This window comes from Amblyraja radiata, chromosome 1, assembly GCF_010909765.2.
Source record: "Amblyraja radiata isolate CabotCenter1 chromosome 1, sAmbRad1.1.pri, whole genome shotgun sequence".
In the NCBI taxonomy this organism is placed as follows: domain Eukaryota; kingdom Metazoa; phylum Chordata; class Chondrichthyes; order Rajiformes; family Rajidae; genus Amblyraja; species Amblyraja radiata.
Window position 1 is genome coordinate 187,141,456 of NC_045956.1, and position 23,137 is coordinate 187,164,592.

Sequence of the window (23,137 nt, forward strand, 5' to 3'; positions counted from 1 at the left end):
ACATCCATGACAGTGAATCTCCAGGCACCTCCTCACTGTGATGGAAAGCAAAACGTCTTATCTCCTCTCTGCGCATTCTCCCGCGGTCAGGCAGTCAAACTGCTGCGTCGAGGCTCTCGATGTTGAAGGTGATGGTAAATCATGCGGCCGATTTTAAGCTCCGCGAATGGGCCGATTCAAACGATTCGGGGCGGACGAATCTGCTGTGGGAGCTCCCGAAAATCGGTCAGCAACCAGGGACCTGCGAGCTCCCGATGTTACCGTCCACAGGGCTCGCGGCTGAAGGCTCCGAAGTTGGATTGCCACAGCGCCCAAAGTCAGCCAGATGGTGACTCCACAGGCTCTGCGACCGCAACCCACATGGTCGATTCCAGTTGGAGGCCGCAAGCTCCACGATATTAGGCCTCAGCGCAGATGGAGATACGAGAAAGAAAAGGTCGCATCCCCGTTGAAGGAAGAGATTTTAAAACGGTTTATCCCACCCCCACATACACACAACTAAAAATAGACTGAAACATACATCTAACAAGACAAAAAGAAAACAAAAAGAAGAAAGATAGACGGACTGCAGGCGAGCCGCAACTGCTTGGGCAGCGCCGCCACTTCCGGATACACACACACACACACACACATGTCCGAAGAAGGGTCTCGACCCGAATCCAGGGCTGCTGACGGTGGGCTGAATGCCGCCAATTGCCACACCTGATGCCATGAGTGCCCTCTGGAGCAAGTCCTCGGCATTGGCGCTAGGCTTCAGATGTGGACAATGGAGACACGAGAGGCTGCAGGCCCTGAGGTCAGGGGCACAAATGAGCTACTGGGGTAGTCACAGGGTGGGACTTGTTTATGTTGTCCCACCACACACGCACATGCACACGTGTGCAGGTAAATTATACTAAACTGCCGGAGTCATGCCTCTCTACTGTGTACGTGAGAGGGGGAGGAGGGGGAGAGGGAGGGGGGTCCCGGGGAGAGGGATGTTGTGAGGATGGGGAATCTTGGTAGGTATGGAGGGTGTGTTATGGTGTGACCGTGTGGTCCGGTGCTGTGTGAGTGCACCTTGTGTCTGAGACCGGGACTCTCCCCCAGACTCCACTGTCCCAACAAGGACTGACCCTGCACTTGACCTCGCCCTTGACCTCTGCCCTTCTTTTGGTGCTATGATTGAATGGCAGAGTATATTTGATGAGCAGAATGGCCTAATTCTGCTCCTATCACGTATGAACATATTTCCAGTCAATATTGGGAAAGTTAAAATCCCCTACTACGACAACATTATTAGTCCTGAAGCTGCCTGCAATCTCCTGGCACCTTTGTTCTTCTAATTCCCGTTGACTTATTCGGAGGTGTGTAGTACACCCCAAATAAGGTGGTCATCCCTTTCTTGTTCCTCAGCTCCACCCATATAGCCTCAAGAGATGAACCATCAGTGTCACTCCTGACCACTGCCAGGACATCCTCCTTAACCAATAACGTAATCCCCCCTCCGCTTTTACCCTCACCCCTGTGTCTCCCGAAGCCCCTGTACCCCAGAACTTGAGCTCACAGTCCTGCCCCTCTCTTAACCACGTTTCAGTAATGGTTACAATGTTCTACTTTTAGAATCCACTATCCTGGGAAAAGACTAAGTGTCCACTTTATCTGCCGGGATCTGTGTGTCTCTGATTCCCAATCTCAGTGCTTTTGGATTTGGGATTGGCGAGAAGCCCCTGTGACTGTGGAAGCTGTGAGTGGTTTGTGAAAGGTGTTGGGAATTAGTGCGTGGTTGGTCCCTCAAGTGTCCTGATTGTGCAGTGATGTCAACAGAGGCAACAGTTTCAGGTTTCTGGGTGTGCACATCTCCGAAGATCTGTCCTGGACCCAGCACATTGATGCAGTCACGATGAAAGCCAATCAACGCCTCAATTTCCTTTGAAGATCAAGGAGATTTGGCATGTGGACGAATACTCACTTGTATTTCTACAGGTGTACTGTGGAGAACTTACTGACTGATCCATAACTTTGTAGCTTGAACACCCAGAAACAAAGGAGATTAGAAAATGTGGAAGACGCCTGGTCCATCCCGGATACTGACATCCCCACCATCAAGGGGATCGACAAGAGGCAATGGGTCAAAAAGAAAGCCAATATCATCAAAGACCCACATCACCCTAGGCTAGATGCAGGAAAAATATTCCCGATGTTGGGGGAGTCCAGAACCAGGGCTCACAGTTTAAGAATAAGGGGTAGGCCATTTAGGACTGAGATGAGGAAAAACGTTTTCACCCAGAGAGTTGTGAATCTGTAATTATCTGCCACAGAAGGCAATGGAGACCAATTCACTGGATGTTTTCAAGAGAGTTAGATACAGCTCTCAGGGTTAAAGGCATCAAGGGATATGGAGGAAAAGCAGGAACAAGGTATGGATTTTGGATGATCTGCCATTATCATATTAAATGGCGGTGCTGGCTCGAAGGGCCGAATGGCCTATTCCTGCACCTATTTTCTATGTTTCTATTCCTGTTAAATCTTTGACCCTTCTCCTTAAACCTATGTCCTCTGGTCCTCGATTCGCCTACTCTGGGCAAGAGACTCTGCATCTACCCGATCTATTCCTCTCATGATGTTATACACCTCTGTAAGATCACCCCTCATCCTCCTGTGCTCCAAGGAATAGAGACCCAGCCTACTCAACCTTTCCCTATAGCTCACACCCTCTAGTCCAGGCAACATTCGCTTACATCATCTCTGTAGCCTTTCAATCTTCTCAGCATCTTTCCTATAACATGGTGCCCAGAACTGAACACAATACTCTAAATGTGGCCACACCGACGTCTTACGCAACTGCAACATGACCTCCCAATGTCTACATTCAATACTCTCACTGATGAAGGCCAAAGTGCTAAAAGCCATTTTGATCACCTTATCTACCTGCAACTCCACCTTCATGGAACTATACACCTGCTCCACAACACTCCCCAGAGCTCTTCCATTCACTGTGTAGATCCTGCCCATGTTAGACTTTCCAAAATGCAACCCTTCACATTTCTCTATTAAATTCCATCAACCATTCCTCAGCCCACCTGGCCAATCGATCAAGATCCTGCTGCAATTTTACACAACCATCTTCACTATCTGCAAAACAACCCCCTTTTGTATCATCTGAAACTGAAGGACAACCTTTTCACACAGTGTACAGAATGAGCTTCCAGGTGTGGTCATTGAGGCGGGTACTAGAGCACATGTAGGCAAGTACATTCACAGGAAAAAAATAGAGAGATGGGGCATCTCTATGGAGTTGGGCTGAGTGGCCTGTTTCTATGCTGTATGACTGATTCTACCTGGGATCGCATCATCTCTGTCACAATGTCCCTTTTGATATGTCACAATTGATAGCTTATCTCAGTTTTAGCCAATGAAGAGATGCATCAGACGTATGCAAGCAATGCTGGTTACCAGTGACACCAGAATGTTGTGGCATTTCTCCCAGTGCTCAGTCAGACTGATCTCGTTCCACACTGGGACCATGGAGCTGTCTCTGCTGCTCTCCCCCCTCCTCTCTCTCGCCTCCCACCCCCTCTCGTCCCTGGTCTGCCTCCACCTCGTCCTGGTGCTCAGGTCCCAGAGGAGAGGGCGCTGGCGGCCGGCGAATTGTCCTGTGGATCTGAGCGGCAAAACGGCCATCGTCACAGGAGCCAACACAGGTAGGGGCGGCCACAGGAAGATGGGAGTACAAGGCAAGGCTGGGCTCACACACACAACCTGGTACTGTGTGGATTCATTACAGAGGTGGCCCATCAGCAGCTGCGTGGGACGTTGACACGGCTGGGTAACGAGGGCAGCGTGTAGTTCTGGTCACCGCTGTACAGGGAGGCTGGCATTAAGCAGGAGAGATTCATCATAATGTGATTCGGGTCGGCACACTGACGCAGCGGTAGAGCTGCTGCCTTACAGCGCCAGAGATGCCGGTTCGATCCTGACAGAATAATACCAGACAGCAGAATATGGTCACAGAGTCAGTCAGCACGGAAACAGGCCCTTCCTCCCAGCTCGGCCATGCCGACCAACATGGCCCATCCTTGCTCCTTCCATTTGTTCGCATTTCCTTGTAAACATCTCACATTACATACCTGTCCAAGTGTTGTTTAAATGTTGTTATAGTCCCTGCCTCAATTACCTGGTTAGAGAGGAGATTAACGCAATAGAAAGGAAGGACATTAGCTTGGCGGATGTGGAATCGATAGGGTAGAGCTGCGAAACACTAAGGGGCATAAACACTAGTGGGAGTTGTGTACAGGCCATCTAACAGTAGTAGTGGAGTTGGGGATGGCATCAAACAGGAAATTAAAAATGCGTGCAACAAAAGTAAAACAGTTATAATGGGTGACTTCAATCTACATATAGATTGGGTGAATCAAATTGGCAGGGGTGCTGGGGAAGAGGATTTCTTGGAATGTATGTGGGATAGTTTTCTAAACCAGAGGAACCAACAAGAGAGCATGCTATTCTAGACTGGGTATTGAGTAATGAGGAAGGGTTAGTTTGCAGTCTTGTTGTGCGTGGCCCCTTGGGCAAGAGTGACCATAATATGGTTGAGTTCTTCATTAGGATGGAGAGTGACATAATTAATTCAGAAACAAGGGTTCGGAACTTAAAGAAAGGTAACTTACAAATTAGCCAGAAAAAGCAGCCTATCACAGGACTGGGAGAAATTCAGTGTCCAGCAGAGGAGGACAAAGCGCTTAATTAGGGAAGGGAAAATAGATTATGAAAGAAAACTGGCAGGGAACATAAAAACTGACTGCAAAAGTTTTTATAGATATGTGGAGCGAAAAAGATTAGTTAATACAGAGTGATGAATCTCTGGAACTCTCTGCCACAGAAGGTAGTTGAGGCCAGTTCATTGGCTATATTTAAGAGGGAGTTAGATGTGGCCCTTGTGGCTCAAGGGATCAGGGGGTATGGAGAGAAGGCAGGCACAGGATACTGAGTTGGATGATCAGCCATGATCATATTGAATGACGGTGCAGGCTCGAAGAGCCGAATGGCCTACTCCTGCACCTTTTTTCTATGTTTCTACCTCTGGCAGTTGGTTCCATACACCCACCCTCTGTGTGAACAAGTTACCGCTCAGTTTCCATCGTATCTATCGCCTCAAAAACTTACGTGAATCTTGATTCCCATACTCTGGGTAAAAGGCTCTCATGATTTTATACACCTCTGCAAGATCACCCCTCATCCTCCTGCTCTCCAAGATTTTACCTGTCTAGTCTAAAGAATAACGTCGCAGCCGGGTCACCCTCTCCCTGTTGCTCAGGGTCCCGGGAGGGGGTGGGGCGGATTTGAGAGTAGGAACCCCTTGGTTTGGGAAGCCTCCTGTTCCTGACGCTGTCCCTTTAAGAGTAGGCTCGTCCTGGATTATGGCCAGCTCTGGCTGCTGGCAGTCAGACTGTGATCTTGTCCCACACTGGGACCATGGAGCTGTCTCTGCTGCTCTCCCCTCTCCTCTCTCTCGCCTCCCACCCCATCTGGTCCCTGGTCTGCCTCCTCCTCGTCCTGGTGCTCAGGTCCCAGAGGAGAGGGCGCTGGCGGCCGGCGAATTGTCCTGTGGATCTGAGCGGCAAGACGGCCATCGTCACAGGAGCCAACACAGGTAGGGGCGGCCACAGGAAGGTGGGAGTACAAGGCAAGGCTGGGCTCAAACACACAACCTGATACTGTGTGGATTCATTACAGAGGTGGCCCATCTGCAGCTGTTTCGGACGTTGGCACGGCTGCGTTACGAGGGCAGCGTGTAGTTCTGGTCGCCGCTGTACAGGGAGGCTGGCATTATGTTGGAAAGGGTGCAGGAGGGATTCACCACCATGTGATTAGGGTCGGCACAATGACGCAGCGGTAGAGTTGCTGCCTATGCAGTGCCAGAGACCCTGATGTAAAGTTGTCCCTAGTGTGTAGGATCGTGCGAGTGCATGGAGTGATCGCTGGTCAGCATGGACTCGGTGGGCCGAAGGGCCTGTTTCCACGCTGCATGCGTAAAGTATGTATAACGTTACCTGGGCTTGCAGGCTTGAGTTAGAGTGTGGAGTGCAGGATCGAGCTGTCAGCTATGTCGAGCAACAAAGTCCAATGTCCACGGACAAAGTTCAATGGGGAAGAGGTGACTCTGCCAGTACACAGTTGCTTTAAATGTCCGCCTGTAATCTGTCCCCAAATCGAGAGTACACTGTCCTCTCACTCGGGAGTACATCTCTATACCTCCCCGACCACGTACCCTCAAAATCTGGAGTGGTGCACAACGTGCTGGAGGAACTGGTGAAAGGGTGGCACCATCAAAGTGCTGCTCGCGGGGGTTGCGGGCTTGAGTTACAGGGGGACGCTGCATAGGCTGGGTCTGAAGAAGGGTTTCGGCCCGAAACGTCGCCTATTTCCTTCGCTCCATAGATGCTGCTGCACCCGCTGAGTTCCTCCAGCAATTTTGTGTACCTAGGCTGGGACTTTGTTCTCTGAAGCGTAGGAGGCTGAGTGGTGACCTTATTGAGGTGTACATGATCATGAGGGACACGGATAAAGTGAACACTCACAGTCTTTTCCCAGGGTAGAGGATTCTAAAGCTAGAGGCCACAGGCTTAACGTGAGAGGGGAGAAATTTAAAAGGGAACTCGGGGATAACCTTTTCACTCAGAGAGTGGTCCGTATGTGGAACGAGCAGCCAGAGAAGCGAATACTATAGAAGTAAGCATGCAAGTACAGCAGGCAGGGAAGAAAGCTAATGGCATGTTGGCCTTCATAGCAAGAAGATTTGAGTATAGGGTGATTTCACGAAAGGTCACTGGAGCGTAGATCCGCACCCACGTGACCCCAAAATTTAACTGGGGGACAAGCGTCACTTCCGGTACATGTTAGTGGATGGGAAAACACGCACTTTCACACCCGTTAAAAACATCGAAAACGGCCAGTTTTTGAGCTGCAATTTACTGTACCAGTCGGGGTGACCGTGAGGCACAGCTACCTAAATTTACAGTTTAAAAAAAAGATAGAAACTAAGGTAAATTCAAGAGGGAGCTGAAGGTGCAAAAACAGCGGAAGTTGTTAGCGAACATATGTCGTGGAGATTTAAAGATCCAAAATATCGGAAATTATCGCGTTTGCTCGCTGCATTTCATCAAAAGTAAGGCATTATTGGCTTTGTCATCCTTATTCATTTGTTAGATGAAAAGTATTAAAAGTTAGAAATCCTTCAGTAAAATTGCAAAATCGCCCATTGTTCTCAGGTGGGTTTTAACATGCAAAATGAAAACGCTTCTGAAACTCCATTTACCATTTAAATAATCGTAAACTCTCAATGCGTTTGGAGATAAATTTTACTCAGATGCAAGCTAAGGAATGGGATAATTGTCAGCTGTTAGTTGGACAAAATCAGGAGATTTTATTATTTGCCAAAATATATTTCTCAATGTTTCTTGTTTAATACTCTCTTCTTGTTGCACGTGCATGGCGTTCTTGTGCACATTGTCTATCCTGCTCACAGTGGGTGCCCAATCAGGATTGTTGACATCATTCCATGCTGCAGGCTTGTCTGTTATTAGATGACAAATAAATAAGTAGTTTGGGTGATTGTGCAGGCTTTAAACAAGAAACATTGAGAAATATATTTTGGCAAATAATAAAATCTCCTGATTTTGTCCAACTAACAGCTGACAATTATCCCATTCCTTAGCTTGCATCTGAGTAAAATTTATTTCCAAACGTATTGAGAGTTTACGATTATTTTAATGGTAAATGGAGCTTCAGAAGCGTTTTCATTTTGCATGTTAAAACCCACCTGAGAACAATGGGCGATTTTGCAATTTTACTGAAGGATTTCTAACTTTTAATACTTTTCATCTAACAAATGAATAAAGATAACAAAGCCAATAATGCCTTACTTTTGATGAAATGCAGCGAGCAAACGCGATAATTCCCGATATTTTGGATCTTTAAATCTCCACGACAAATGTCCGCTAACAACTTCCGCTGTTTTTGCACCTTCAGCTCCCTCTTGAATTTACCTTAGTTTCTATCTTTTTTTAAAACTGTAAATTAAGGTGGCTGTGCCTCACGGTCACCCCGACTGGTACAGTAAATTGCAGCTCAAAAACTGGCCGTTTTCGATGTTTTTAATGGGTGTGAAAGTGCGTGTTTTCCCATTCACTAACATGTACCGGAAGTGACGCTTGTCCCCCAGTTAAATTTTGCGGTCACGTGGGTACGGATCTACGCTCCAGTGACCTTTCGTGAAATCACCCTATAGGAGCAAGGAGGTCCTACTGCAGCTGTACAGGCTAGATGCAGGAAAAATGTTTCCGATGTTGGAGTCCAGAACCAGGGGTCACAGTTTAAGAATAAAGGCCAGGGCATTGAGGACTGAGATGAGGAAAAACGTCTTCACCCAGATCATGGGCGGAATTCCAGGGGGTGGTTGGGGGACACACACACACGCCCCTCCCATGTTTTGAGATGTGGGGGTCAATCTCCCCCATATTTTGTAATCCGGATTTTGAAATTCGGTGAAAAGAAATGTATTACAATCTCCGCTTTCCACGGGACAGTGGAGGTGTCACTGTCAAGTGCTTGTTAAATGTCTCTATTAACATGTTAAAACGATGTATCACCAATTGTGTTTTGACCTTCAAGTATTACTGAAGGTATTCACGGAGAATTTCTTAAAGCTGTCTGATGTGGGTACAATTACCATTTGAATTAATTAGATGTATTGGTGGATGGGAAAGATTTAAACGGGTATCGGATTTAAACGGGTCAGGTCATTGAGAACTCCGGTCGAATGGGTTTCCTGGCTAGCTTGCAGGTAAGTACCTCATTCAAGGTCACTCACGTGATGTAGTATGTTTTTCCCATCTCTCTCTCTCTCCTCCAAGGTTGGTTCTTCTGGTTGCCTTTATTTGCTTCAGTTTTATTTGTTTAATTGTTATTTATCACATTGTAGCTTTTGAAAGATTCAAGCGGGTATCAGGCACTTTCTAAGGACTGAATCGGCCCATTTGCGAGGCCTTTCATCGCCCGACGTGGCCTAAAATCAAGTGCAGCTTCGAGGCGATCGAGGCTCCCGATGTTGAAGCCCCCGCCGGATGATTTTAAGCCATGACAGGTGATGAAAGGCCCCGCGAACGGGACGATTCAAGCCACACAATTCGGGGCGGATGAAGCTGCTGTTGCTGGAGTTCAGTGTCGGTCACCAACCAGGTCAGCTCCCAATGTTACCGTCCACAGGGCCCACGGCCAAAGCCTTGAGCGTGTCTGTGTGCGCGGCCACCAAGAAAGCATGCCCCCAAATTCCGTCCCCACCCCTCATGCTTTGATAGCGATTTCTGCCCTTGAGTTGTGAATCTGTGGAATTCTCTGCCTTCTGCAGTGGAGGCCAAGTCACTGGATGTATTCAAGAGAGAGTTAGATTTAGCTCTTAGGGCTAAGGGAATCAAGGGATATGGGGAAAAAGTAGGAAGGGGATACTGATTTTGGATGATCAGCCATGATCATATTGAATAGCAGTGCTGGCTCGAAGGGCCAAATGGCCTACTCCGGCACCTATTTTCTCTGTTTCTATGACATTCTTGCTATTGTGGAGTGCAGCATAGGTTCACCAGATTAATTCCTAGGATGGTTGGACTGACATATGATGAAAGAATGGGTTGACTGGGTCAGTATTCACTGGAATTTAGAAGAATGAGTGGATTCTTATAGAAACGTATAACATTGTTAAAGGATTGGATACGTTAGATGCAGGAAATCTGCAGGAATCAAGCGACAACACCAGAGAGGAGTTCACAACTTGGAGGTGAACCCAGATGGTAATGAACTTGGGTTGTACACCATTTATGCAACCAACATCGATAAGCTTACAAGCAGCCAAGGCAAGGACTTTCGAACGAAATTATTGATTAATGAACAGTTAATCGATATGTGTATTGACACGGCAGCAGATTGTTCAGTCATGAGCAGAGACCTGTATAAAACAAAGTTCCCACAGATACCATTGTTTGCGAGTAAGGTCAAGCTGAGATCCTACTCGGGCGAGGTTTTGGAGACATGTGGACAAATGAACTGTAAAAGTTCAGCATAATGGTCAGTCAGTTAAGGGCCTGTCCCACAAGCATGCGACCTGCATGCGGCAAGCGCGACCAAACCGGAAGCGCGGGCCGCGCGGAGGTCGAATGATCCCCATCGAGTGGTCCCACCATCATGCGCCTGCATGCGGCGTGTGCGACCAAACTGGAAGTGGGGGCCGCGCCAGGTCGAGTGAGTGACGTGAAGTTTGAGCGAAGTCCGCGGGAGTTCGTGCGTGACATACGGCGTCAAGACGCTGCGTACGGCATCAAGACGCTGCGTATGCCCGTCGAGGCGGTGCGTACGGCATCGAGGCGGCTGCGGGCCGGCAGGCCGTTGCCGCGCGGAATTTTTTAACATGGTCAGTTTTTCGGAGCCCCGCACGATGTCTGGACCAGCTCCGCACAACTCCATACGGCTCCGGCGATCGAAGTGGGACCGGCCTCGCAAGGCCGTACGGCTTAGGTCACGCTTGCCGCATGCAGTTGCATGCTCGTGGGACAGGCCCTTAACACTGCCCATCATAGTGGCCAGCTACAGAAATAAACCAACACTCCTTGGAAAGGATTGGCTTAGTAGAATAGAGTTAGACTGGAAGAACATTTTCAGCGTTGATTTGTCTAAATCACGTCTTGAAAACGTCATAAGCAAACATTTTTGCTGACAGTTACAAGATCTGTACCATATGCACTAAAGCAACAAGTGGAGGAAGAACTTGACAGGTTAGAATGGAATGGAGTCCTCGTGAAGACAGACCGGAGTAACTGGGCAACGCCAATTGTGGCCGTACCCATGGCCGACAAAACTGTTCGACTATGTGCTGACTACAAAGTCGCAAACAACCAAGCCATTTTATGATGAACAATATCCGTTACCAACCTCGCAAGATCTGCACGCAGAACTTAGCGGAGCAAGAGTCTTCACTAAACCGGATTTGTCTCACGCTTACGCCCAACTCAATGTCGACAAGGAAAGTCAGCAGTACTTCACTATCAACACACATAAGGGCTTGAATTCTTATACAAAGCTGCCCTATGATTTGAAATCCTCCCCGAAAATGTTTCAGTCTGTCATGGACCAAATATTACAAGGCATTCCGCACTGTGTGTGCAACCAGGATGACCTACTGATATTTACAGAGGGCATGGTAGAACATCTGGCAGCAGCCTCTACCTACAGCCTGTCTGTTATTTCAATCTTTTAAAAAAGTTTTAGTTAGTCTAAAGTTTTGTGTTGGGGGAAACTTTAACTTTTCTATGTGGGGGGGGGGGGGGGCAGGGTAAGGGGTAAACCGTTTCCCAGTCTCTTCCTGGCGGGGACGCGACTATTTCTCCGAGTAGCGTCCTCGCCCCCCACCTCGCGGCCTACCAGCTGGATCGGAGCGGCCTTTCCTGCCGGGGACCGGGAACCGGACCAGGGCTGCTACAGCGGCGGCGCAGCGCTGGAGTCACTGCGGAGCGGGCGATGCCTACCTGGGTCGCCGTTTGGAGCTCCGGAGCGTTGGGCCGTTGCTCCAACATTGTGGAGCTCTGGTGCGGAGAGCTTCCAATGCGGGCGGCGCTGACCATCATCGTGGAGTCCTGGGGCGCCTTGCAGAGGGCCGCCAGCAGCAGTCTCCACCCGGCGCGGCTTACGGACTTTGGGAGCCGCCGGCTCTGTGTCCACGCCGCTGAGGACGTCCCGCAGCCCCGACGTCGGACTTGTATCACCCCGGCGAGTGGTCCTGGACATCAGGCCGCCCGTAGCTGCAACTGCGGAGGGCTTGGGGAGGCCCTGACCACAGGGAACAGTGGAGGAAGATTCTGCTGTGTGGGGATGTTTTATGTCAAATTCTATAGTGTGTGTTCTTTATTTTTTTTATTGTATGGCTGTATGGGAATTTCATTTCACTGTGCCATCTGGCACATGTGACAATTAAATGTATCTTGAATCTTAAATCTTGAATCTGGAAATCCTCGAGCAAGTTCTCACACGACTGAACTGCCACAATATCAAACTGCGTCAAAGTAAATGTGCAGTTAAGCATGAAGTCAATTTGCAGAAGTTTTGTGTGTTGGCCTGGTATTGACAGTGACATCGAGTCACTGGTTAGCAAATGTAGTGTCTGCCAAAATTGCCGGAGTAAACCACCAAAAACACCACTGCAACCATGGGCATGACCAAGTAGGCCTTTTCAGAGAGTTCATGTAGATTTTTGTGAAAAGGGTAATGATCACTTTCTGGTACTAGTAGATCGTCATTCCAAATGGATTGAGGTTAAGCATATGGGGTCTAGCACTACTACTCAGCGTACCATAGATGAGTTGAGTTTTTGCATGCCATGGTTTACCGGAAGAACTTGTTTCTGATAGCGGGCCTCAGTTTCGTTCAGAACGGTTCAAAGAGTTCATGCAGCGGAATGGTGTAAAACACACACTTGTTCCCCCATACCAGGGGTGGGGAACCTGTGGCCTTAAGGCTGCACGCGGCCTTCTAGGCCATTAAGTGCGGCCTTTTGAATGAATCCAAATTTTGTGGAACAAATCCTTTTATTTTTATTAATATGTTTTTGTTCGTCTTTTATTATTTTTATTTTAATCTTAAAATGAATGTATTTGAAATACCAAAGAGTAAAAGAAGTTTAAACAAAATAATCCTCCCAGACTGACGGCCACAATTAAAACATTTGTAAGTCATGAGGGCTATTTTAACACTTGTAATGCTGATGATTTCGTTCTAATGCGACTCTAGAATGTACGTTGACCTCCCTGCCAGACTGGAGCCACCACCGCCTGAGGCTGGGTGACGAGAGGGAAAATGTCGGGGAGAATCCGCTGGCCGTCCAGTCTTCAGGCGCGAAAGGTTGCATTGCAGAAATTAAAAGATGAAAAGCAAAGGCAAAGTCAGTTATTTCAAGCAGCGGTACATAGAAATTAGGTGCAGGAGTAGACCATTCGGCCCTTTGAGCCTGTACCACCATTCAATATGATCATGGCTGATCATCCAATTCGGTATGACCCAGAAATAATGCTACTGATGCGACTTATAAAGTAGCTTATATACTCAGGAAAAAAGGGAAGCCTTTTAGCGATGTAGAAATCGTAAAAGAATGCATTGTCGAAGTAGTAGGATGCTTAGACCCCGATAAGGTTTCACAGTGCAAACAACCGCCTCTTTCAAGGAGAACTATAACTGATCGGCAACATGAATTAGCCCGCAACGTAACAGAACAACATCATGCAATACTCCAAAAAGAAAATATATATTATTCAATCGCTTTGGATGAATCAACTGATACTACTGACTCAGCACAGGTTTTATATTTCATTCGGGCCATAACAGAAGATTTTCTTTGCTACAAAGAGTTACTCGCTTTGGGCACTCTTACAGGTAGAACACGATGAATCAATTTCTTCAACAACTTTCAAGATAAATGTTGTGAAGTTGGACTGGATTTGGTTAAGTTGGTCAGTTTTGTAATGTGCTAAAGTTGGACGATGAGGCATTCAGTGTGGATTTGCTGTATCATTGTAAAGTGCATTGGCTATCGCAGGGACAGATGTTAGCAACATTTTTATCTTTGCGAGAACAGATAGTTAAATTTCATGAAGAACGGAATCAGCAATGTGAATTATTGCAAGAAGCTTTCTATAGAAATACTGCATTTCTGTGTGATATCATGTCAAAGCAAAATGACTTGAATGTTTCTTTGCAAGGTGAAACTAAGACTATATACGATATGTGGCAAAAAATCCAAGCATTTTGAAAAAAGCTGTATTTTTTCAAAACTCTTCTTCAAAATGAAATTTTGGATGAACATTTTCCCCAGTTAGCGAAGGTCATTGATGAGCAGGAGGATTCGTGTGAATCATTTGAAGAATATGCAGCTGTTATAGACTTATTAATTAGTGGAGGATGGAGTTAAGGGGAAAGGGTTTCTTAAATGTGTGAGCGTAGAGACAGAGGGGTGTAAAATGAGGGTAGAAGCAATAGGTAGCAAGGTGAAAAGTAAAAGTGGCAGGCGACTTGCCAGGGCAAAAATCAAAAAGGGCCACTTTTCAACAAAATTGTATAAGGGGTAAGAGTGTTGTAAAAACAAGCCTGAAGGCTTTGTGTCTCAATGCAAGGAGCATTCGTAATAAGGTGGATGAGTTGAATGTGCAGATAGCTATTAATGACTATGATATAGTTGGGATCACGGAGACATGGCTCCAGGGTGACCAAGGCTGGGAGCTGAACATCCAGGGATATTCAATATTCAGGAGGGATAGAGAGAAAGGAAAAGGAGGTGGGGTAGCGTTGCTGATTAGAGAGGAGATTAACGCAATGGAAAGGAAGGACATTAGTTTGCAGGATGTGGAATCGGCATGGGTAGAGCTGCGAAACACTAAGGGGCAGAAAACGCTGGTGGGTGTTGTGTACAGGCCACCTAACAGTAGTAGTGAAGTTGGAGATGGTATCAAACAGGAAATTAGAAATGCGTGCGACAAAGGCAAAACCGTTATAATGGGTGACTTCAATCTACATATAGATTGGGTGAATCAAATTGGCAGGGGTGCTGAGGAAGAGGATTTTTTGGAATGTATGCGGGATAGTTATCTAAATCAACATGTAGAGGAACCAACGAGAGAGCAGGCTATTTTAGACTGGGTATTGAATAATGAGGAAGGGTTAGTTAACAGTCTTGTTGTACGTGCCCCCTTGGGCAAGAGTGACCATAATATGGTTGAGTTCTTCATTAGGATGGAGAGTGACATTGTTAATTCAGAAACAATGGTTCTGAACTTAAAGAAAGGTAACTTTGAGGGTATGAGACGTGAATTGGCCAAGATTGACTGGCAATTAATTCTAAAAGGGTTGACGATGGATATGCAATGGAAGACATTTAACGACTGCATGGATGAACTACAAATATTGTTCATCCCAGTTTGGCAAAAGAATAAATCAGGGAAGGTAGTGCATCCGTGGATAACAAGGGAAATCAGGGATAGTATCAAAGCGAAGGATGATGCGTACAAATTAGCCAGAAAAAGCAGCATACCGGAGGACTGGGAGAAATTCAGAGACCAGCAGAGGAGGACAAAGGGCTTAATTAGGAAAGGAAAAATAGATTATGAAAGAAAACTGGCAGGAAACATAAAAACTGACTGCAAAAGTTTTTATAGATATGTGAAAAGAAAGAGATTAGTTAAAACAAATGTAGGTCCCTTGCAGTCAGAAACGGGTGAGTTGATCATGGGGAACAAGGATATGGCGGACCAATTAAATAACTACTTTGGTTCCGTCTTCACTAAGGAAGACATAAATAATCTGCCGGAAATAGCAGGGGACCGCGGGTCAAAGGAGTTGGAGGAATTGAGTGAAATCCAGGTTAGCCGGGAAGTGGTGTTGGGTAAATTAAATGGATTAAAGGCCGATAAATCCCCAGGGCCAGATAGGCTGCATCCCAGAGTACTTAAGGAAGTAGCTCCAGAAATAGTGGATGCATTAGTAATAATCTTTCAAAACTCTTTAGATTCTGGAGTAGTTCCTGAGGATTGGCGGTAGCAAACGTAACCCCACTTTTAAGAAGGGAGGGAGAGAGAAACGGGGAATTACAGACCAGTTAGTCTAACATCGGTAGTGGGGAAAACTGCTAGAGTCAGTTATTAAAGATGGGATAGCAGCACATTTGGAAAGTGGTGAAATCATTGGACAAAGTCAGCATGGATTTACAAAAGGTAAATCATGTCTGACGAATCTTATAGAATTTTTCGAGGATGTAACTAGTAGCGTGGATAGGGGAGAAACCAGTGGATGTGGTGTATCTGGACTTCCAGAAGGCTTTCGACAAGGTCCCACATAAGAGATTAGTTTACAAACTTAAAGCACACGGCATTGGGGGTTCAGTATTGATGTGGATAGAGAACTGGCTGGCAAACAGGAAGCAAAAAGTAGGAGTAAACAGGTCCTTTTCACAATGGCAGGCAGTGACTAGTGGGGTACCGCAAGGCTCAGTGCTGGGACCCCAGCTATTTACAATATATATTAATGATCTGGATGAGGGAATTGAAGGCAATATCTCCAAGTTTGCGGATGACACTAAGCTGGGGGGCAGTGTTAGCTGTGAGGAGGATGCTAGGAGACTGCAAGGTGACTTGGATAGGCTGGGTGAGTGGGCAAATGTTTGGCAGATGCAGTATAATGTGGATAAATGTGAGGTTCTCCATTTTGGTGGCAAAAAACAGGAAAGCAGACTATTATCTAAATGGTGGCCGACTAGGAAAAGGGGAGATGCAGCGAGACCTGGGTGTCATGGTACACCAGTCATTGAAAGTGGGCATGCAGGTGCAGCAGGCAGTGAAGAAAGCGAATGGTATGTTAGCTTTCATAGCAAAAGGATTTGAGTATAGGAGCAGGGAGGTTCTACTGCAGTTGTACAGGGTCTTGGTGAGACCACACCTGGAGTATTGCGTACAGTTTTGGTCTCCAAATCTGAGGAAGGACATTATTGCCATAGAGGGAGTGCAGAGAAGGTTCACCAGACTGATTCCTGGGATGTCAGGACTGTCTTATGAAGAAAGACTGGATAGACTTGGTTTATACTCTCTAGAATTTAGGAGATTGAGAGGGGATCTTATAGAAAGTTACAAAATTCTTAAGGGGTTGGACAGGCTAGATGCAGGAAGATTGCTCCCGATGTTGGGGAAGTCCAGGACAAGGGGTCACAGCTTAAGGATAAGGGGGAAATCCTTTAAAACCGAGATGAGAAGAACTTTTTTCACACAGAGAGTGGTGAATCTCTGGAACTCCCTGCCACAGAGGGTAGTCGAGGCCAGTTCATTGGCTATATTTAAGAGGGAGTTAGATGTGGCCCTTGTGGCTAAGGGGATCAGAGGGTATGGAGAGAAGGCAGGTACGGGATACTGAGTTGGATGATCAGCCATGATCATATTGAATGGCGGTGCAGGCTCGAAGGGCCGAATGGCCTACTCCTGCACCTAATTTCTATGTTTCTATGTTTCTATGTTTCTAAAGAATACAATGAAAGGTTCATTGACTTTGAGAATCATCACATCACACTTAAATTAGCATTTCAACCTCACCTAGTTTATGTCTCCAAGGCTCCTAAAGAACTAAAGGTGGAATTGATTGGGCTCTCAGAAGATGCCATTTAAAGTCCTTATTTGACTCTATGAAAGATCCGATTGAAATATGGAAAACTGCAATGGAATACCCAAGTCTTCGGCAACATGCACAAAAAAATGCGTTCATGCTTTTTAATCACTTATTGCTGCAAATCTACATTCTAACCCAAATCAATACGCCTAAATGAGGGATACCCATCTAGAAGATCAGTTGAAACCGCGTACCTCCATGTTGCAACCAAATATTCAAATGCTTTCCCACAAAAAGCAGTCACAACAAAGTCATGAAAAGGTTATAACTTTAGAATTAACATTTTTTATTCATTTACTTGAAGTTAGTACATAGTAGTTAGATTTTTACAAAATAATGTACATTTTGAAGTATATCTAATTGAAGTTTCTTGGGTGCGGCTTTATTAGATTACTGCTAATTTAAGGCGGCATTCCAACATGAAAAGGTTCCCCACCGCAGCCCATACCATCCAGCCTCCAATGGGGCGGCGGAAAGGTCTGTTAGAGTTGTCAAAGAAGCTCTCAAGAAACAGGTTTTGCAGGGCAGTTCAAAGCTCAGCATGAAACATCGTTTGGCTAGTTTCTTGTTGAGTACAGAACCACACAACACACTACAGATCACTCACCTGCAGAAATGTTGATGAAGAATACGCCTAAGGCTAAGAATACGCCTAAGTCTAGTTCAACCCAATTTGGTTTTGAGAGTTGAACAAAAACAATTAAGTCAAAAATGCCATTTTGACTGCTAAAAAAGTAAGTAAGTAAGTAAGTAAGTAAGTAAAATTTATTTATATAGCACGTTTAAATCAACTCGCGTTGAGACCAAAGTGCTTTACATAGAAAAAAAAAATTAAGCTTCCGTACATCCATAGAAAAATTCAAATTAAGAAAAATGACACAACATATTGTATAATTCAACACAAACGTCCCCCCACAACAGAATAAAAAATTTCCACTGTGGGGAAAGGCATCAGTAAGTTCAGTCCTCTCCCTCTGTGATCACCCGAGGTCGGGGCCTATTTGTGGCCTCCGCAGCCAGTCCGATGTTTTCAGGCCCTCTTGCCAGAAAGCTGGAATGCCGGCATCGGGTGAACACTCCTCGGCGGCTTGGAAATGTCTGGAGCGGCCGCTTCCTCCCCGGAGACCGCGGCACCCGAAGTCTTCAGACCGCGCTGGTTGGAGCTCCGACTCTGGTGATCTCGAATCCCAGGCTCCGCGGTGTTTAAATCCAGCGCCGCCTGCGACTGGACGCTCCGCAGCCACAGCTCCTCGGATGTTGGTCGGCGGTCACATTACTCCGGAGCTTACCACACGGCGACCCGGTAAGGCATCGCCCGCTCCGTGATGGTGTCCCAGCGCTGCACCGCCGCCGAAGCTGTAGTCCCGGCCGATCCCGACAGGAAACGCTGCAACAGTCTGATGGTAGGCCGCGAGGAAGGGGCGAAGAAGCAGCTCGGAGGGAAACCGCCTCTCCGACCAGGTAGGGACCAGGAAATAAAGTTTCCCCCTTCCCCTCCCCCCACCCACCACATAAAAGAAGACCTCCAACAAACATTTTGTTGTAACAGGACTAAAAATAAAAATAAAAAAGGGTGAAAGGACGGACTGCAGGCAGAGCAGCCATACACAACGGTGCCCCACTCCTGCAGTCCGCCATCAAAAGGAGCGGTACTTCAAGCCAGATGAGCAGGTTCGTGTTCTCAGTCCTCCCCACAAGTCCAGTCGAGACAAATGGGATGTTGGGAAAATAGTGGAAGTGTGTGGAACTTAAAGATACTTAGTTGAAGTTGGTGATAGGATCAAAATGTTGATCAAATGATTCCAGCCAAAGATGAACCAAAAACTGAGCATGAAGTCCTAATCCCTGAGTTTTTATCTGAAAGTGAGTTGGAAGAGACCATTGTGATTGAAACACAAAGTTCAGTCAGTACAGACAAAGAAACAGGTTCCTCTGGTCAAAGTCAGGGTACTAAAACAGAGCCAAGCAAGCCTACAGTTGAGTCAACACCTAAACCTGTTACACCTGTTACTGTTAGACGATCAGGCAGGATCCATAAACCAGTAGTCAGATTAGGTTTATAAATTAAGTAATTCACCGTATAAGTAAAATGAAATGTGTAAATATGTAAAGTAAATATATTATGTTTATCATTTAAAATTTCATAAATACTGGTTTAAATCAAATATCACAACAAAATTGTAACTGTGTACTTGGATTTATTACTTAAAAAAAGGAGAGCAGTGTAATGTATTAATGCATATTCATGTATATGTTAATGAGTTGGTGTTGTATATAAGTAGGTAATGTTGGTAAATAAATCTCTCTCGTGATCCAGGCAGCCTGTGTGTAAGTTGTTATTCGTTCTGCCATCCAGAATATAACATACACAACATTCACAGCTCTGCCCTTATCAACCTTTTTGTTATTTCTTCAAAAACTCAATCAGATTCATGAGACACGACCTCCCACATACAAAACCATGCTGACATAGACAGGTACATGGATAGGACATGTTTGGAGGGATATGGGCCAAATGGAGTCAGGTGGGACGAGTGAAGGGTAAATTGTTAGCCGGTGTGGGTAAATTGGCCGAAGGGCCTGTTTCCAAATCTGTACGATTCTATGACTATTCCTAATCAGCTCTCAGTTCAGTTTCAGTTTAGTTTATTGTCACATGTACCGAGGTACAGTGAAAAGCTTTTGTTATGTGCTATCCAGTCAGAGGAAAGGCAACACATGATTACAATTGAGTCATTTACAGTGTATAGATACATGCTAAGGGAATAACGTTTAGTGTGAGGTAAAGCCAGTAATGCCTGATGAAAGATAGTCCAAGGGTCACCAATGAGATAGATAGTATTTCAGGATGGTTCTCTGGTTGTGGTAGGATGATTCAGTTGCCTGATAAAAGCTGGGAAGAAACTGTCCCTGAATCCTAAATGCATGTATATCTTATCCCTCAGAATACTCTCCAGTAACGTGCCGATCACAGATGTTAGACTCACTGGTCCATAGTTCCCAGGCTTTATCTTGCAGCCCTTCTTAAACTGAGGCACAACATTAGCCACCCTCCATTCTTCTGGCACCTCACCCATGTCTAATGATGATTCATGTATCTCAGTCAAGCTCCTGTAATTTCCTCTCTAGCTTCCCAGTGTCCTCAGATATATCTGATCAGGCCCAGAAGATGTATCAACCTCATACGCCTTAGGACATCCAGTTCCACCGACCGGTACTTTGTTGGTGCCCTTTATGTGGTGACACTTTGCATACCTTGTGTAAACAAAACAAAGAATCTCACTGTGACATGTCACATGTGAAAGTGAAGCATCTTTCATTCATTTGTAATATGTACGGTCCTCAAGACATCACCTGATTTCCTTCTTAAGTTTGCTCCTCAGCTTCCTGAACTCCTCCAAGGATACACATGATCTCAGCTGCCTATATCGGCCCCACGCCTCCTTTTTCCAGACCAGAGCCACAATTTCTCTTGGCATCGTAAGGTCAGAAGAAATAGGAGTAGAATTAGGCCATTCAGCCCTTCAAGTCTACTCACAGCTGATCTATCTCTCCCTCCTAACCCCATTCTCCCACCTTCCCCCCATAACCTCTATCACCTGTACTAATCAGTCCAGACTTCCTTACGCCCACCTGCCTTGGCCTTCACTCTTAACAGGGACATGGCTGCCCTGACCTCTTGTCATCCCACTTTTAAAACCATCCCACTTTCCAGACGTTCCTTTGCCTGCAAATAACCAACCAATTCAGCAAGTTCCTGTCTGTTACCATCAAAGTTGGCCTTGCCCCAATTCAGGATTTGAATTTGTGGCCCGCCCTGTCTTTATCCATAATTATTTTAATGCCACGGGAACAGTGGTCGCTAGTCCAAACGGCCCACCTACAAACACTTCTACCCTTGTCCCTCCTAATTTCCTAAGAGACCATTAGATTATGAATAAGAGTTTCGATCAGAAACGTCACCTATTCCTTTTCTCCAGTTAGATAGAGCTCTAGGGGCTAGTGGAATCAAGGGATATGGGGAGAAGGCAGGCGTGGGTTATAGATTGGGGACGATCAGCCATGATCACAATGAATGGCGGTGCTGGCTCAAAGGGCCGAATGGCCTCCTCCTGCACCTATTTTCCATGTTTCTATGTTTCTATGGTGTCTGACCCACTGAGTTACTCCAGCATTTTGTGTCTATCATTAATTATTAAATACTAGCTAAGTTTCCAAACTACATGGGGCATTGTTTTCGTCTTTGCACAATTATTGTTTGTTTTGTACATACACTGCATTTTTGTCGTTTATTATGTTTACAGAGTACTATGTTTACATGTCGGGAGAGGCAGCATCTCTGTCCCACTGAGTTACTCCAGCTTTTTGTGTCTATATTTGGTTTAAACTGGCATCTGAGTTCCATCCTACGCATGTTTACATATCTGCTGTGCTGCTGCAAGTAAGAATGTCATTGTTCTGTATTGAGACATATGACAATAAAAGATTCTTGACTTTCTTCTGTTTTGCTCTCTCCCATGTGGGGCCACATACATATTTCCTGAGGAATCTTTCCTGAACACACTACCCCTATGACAGTCCCGGTCTAAATTGGGAAAGTTCATGTTCATGTGATAGGAGTAGTATTAGGCCAGTTGGCCCATCAAGTCTACTCCGTCATTCAATCATGGCTGATCTATCTTTCCCTCTCAGCCTCATTCTCCTGCCTTCTCACCATAACCCGACACACAGACTCATCAAGAATCTATCTATCTCTGCCATAAAAATATGCATTGACTTGGACTCCACAGCCTTCTGTGGCAATGAATTCCACAGTTTGGGTAGGAGATAATGATAGACTTCAGGAAATGGTACACACACCCCAGTTTACATTGCCGGTGCTGAAGGAGAAATGGTTGAAAACTTAAAATTCCTAGGAGTTAATATCGGCTACAACTTCTCCTGGACCACCCATCCTGAAGCAACGATCAAGAAAGCACACCAACGCCTCTACTTCCTTAGAAGGCTTAGGAAGTTCAGCATGTCCCCTACAACTCTCACCAACCTCTACAGATGCACCATAGAAAACATTTTATCAGAATGCGTCACAGTTTGGTTTGGGAACAGCTCCATCCAGGACCACAAGAAATTGCAACGAATTGTGGACTCAGCCCAGACCATCACACAAACCAACCTCCTTCCATTGACTCCATTTATACCTCACGCTGCCTCGGCAAGGCCAGCAGTATAACCAAGGACCATTCGCGTCTTGGGAACTCCCTCTTGTCCCCTCTCCCATCGGGCAAAAGGTATAGAAGTGTGAAAACGCACATCTCCAGATTCAGGGACAGTTTCTTCCCAGCTCTTGTCAGGCAACTGATCCATCCCCTCACAAACTAGAATGTGGTCCTGACCTCCCATCTACCTCATTGGAGACTCTTGGACAGACTTTACTGGACTATATCTTGCAATAAATGTTATTCCCTTTATCCTGTATCTGTACGCTGTGTCCAGCTTGATTATAATCATGTAGTCTTTTCATGGATAGCACACAAGAAAGCTTTTTACTGTACCTCGACACGTGACATTAATAAACTAAATTCATCAATTATTGTCACATGTATCGAAGTCCATAACTCTCTGAAAGTGGCAGTACAAGTAGATATGGTAGACTGTTAGAAGCTGTACAAGTAGCTCAGGGAGGCGGTGGGGATTGGGGTGGGGGTGGAGATTGGGGTGCTGGTGGGGATCGGGATGGGGATTGGGGTGGGGATCGGGGTGTGGGGGGGGGGGGGTTTCTCCCTGGGTACAAGGCTGGCGAGTTGGACGTTGGGACATTGTGGCTGCCCAGAGATTGTGGGGGTGAGTAGTGGCGTGGGTGGAGGGGTGGGAGTCAGGGGGTGGGGGTCAAGGCTGGTACATTGACCTTGGTGACCAGGGG

The 23,137-nt window shown here is 46.1% G+C and overlaps 1 protein-coding gene across 1 annotated transcript in view; it reads left to right on the forward strand.

Moving 5' to 3' along the window:
- Positions 1-5,332: 5,332 nt before the first annotated feature.
- LOC116988338 (retinol dehydrogenase 14-like) overlaps positions 5,333-23,137 on the forward strand; it is a 29,018-nt gene continuing 11,213 nt past the window's right edge. The window contains exon 1 of the mRNA XM_033044985.1: positions 5,333-5,689. Within this exon, the coding sequence (XP_032900876.1) occupies positions 5,455-5,689 (235 nt within the window). The 5' untranslated portion in view covers positions 5,333-5,454. The remainder of the gene's footprint in view (positions 5,690-23,137) is intronic.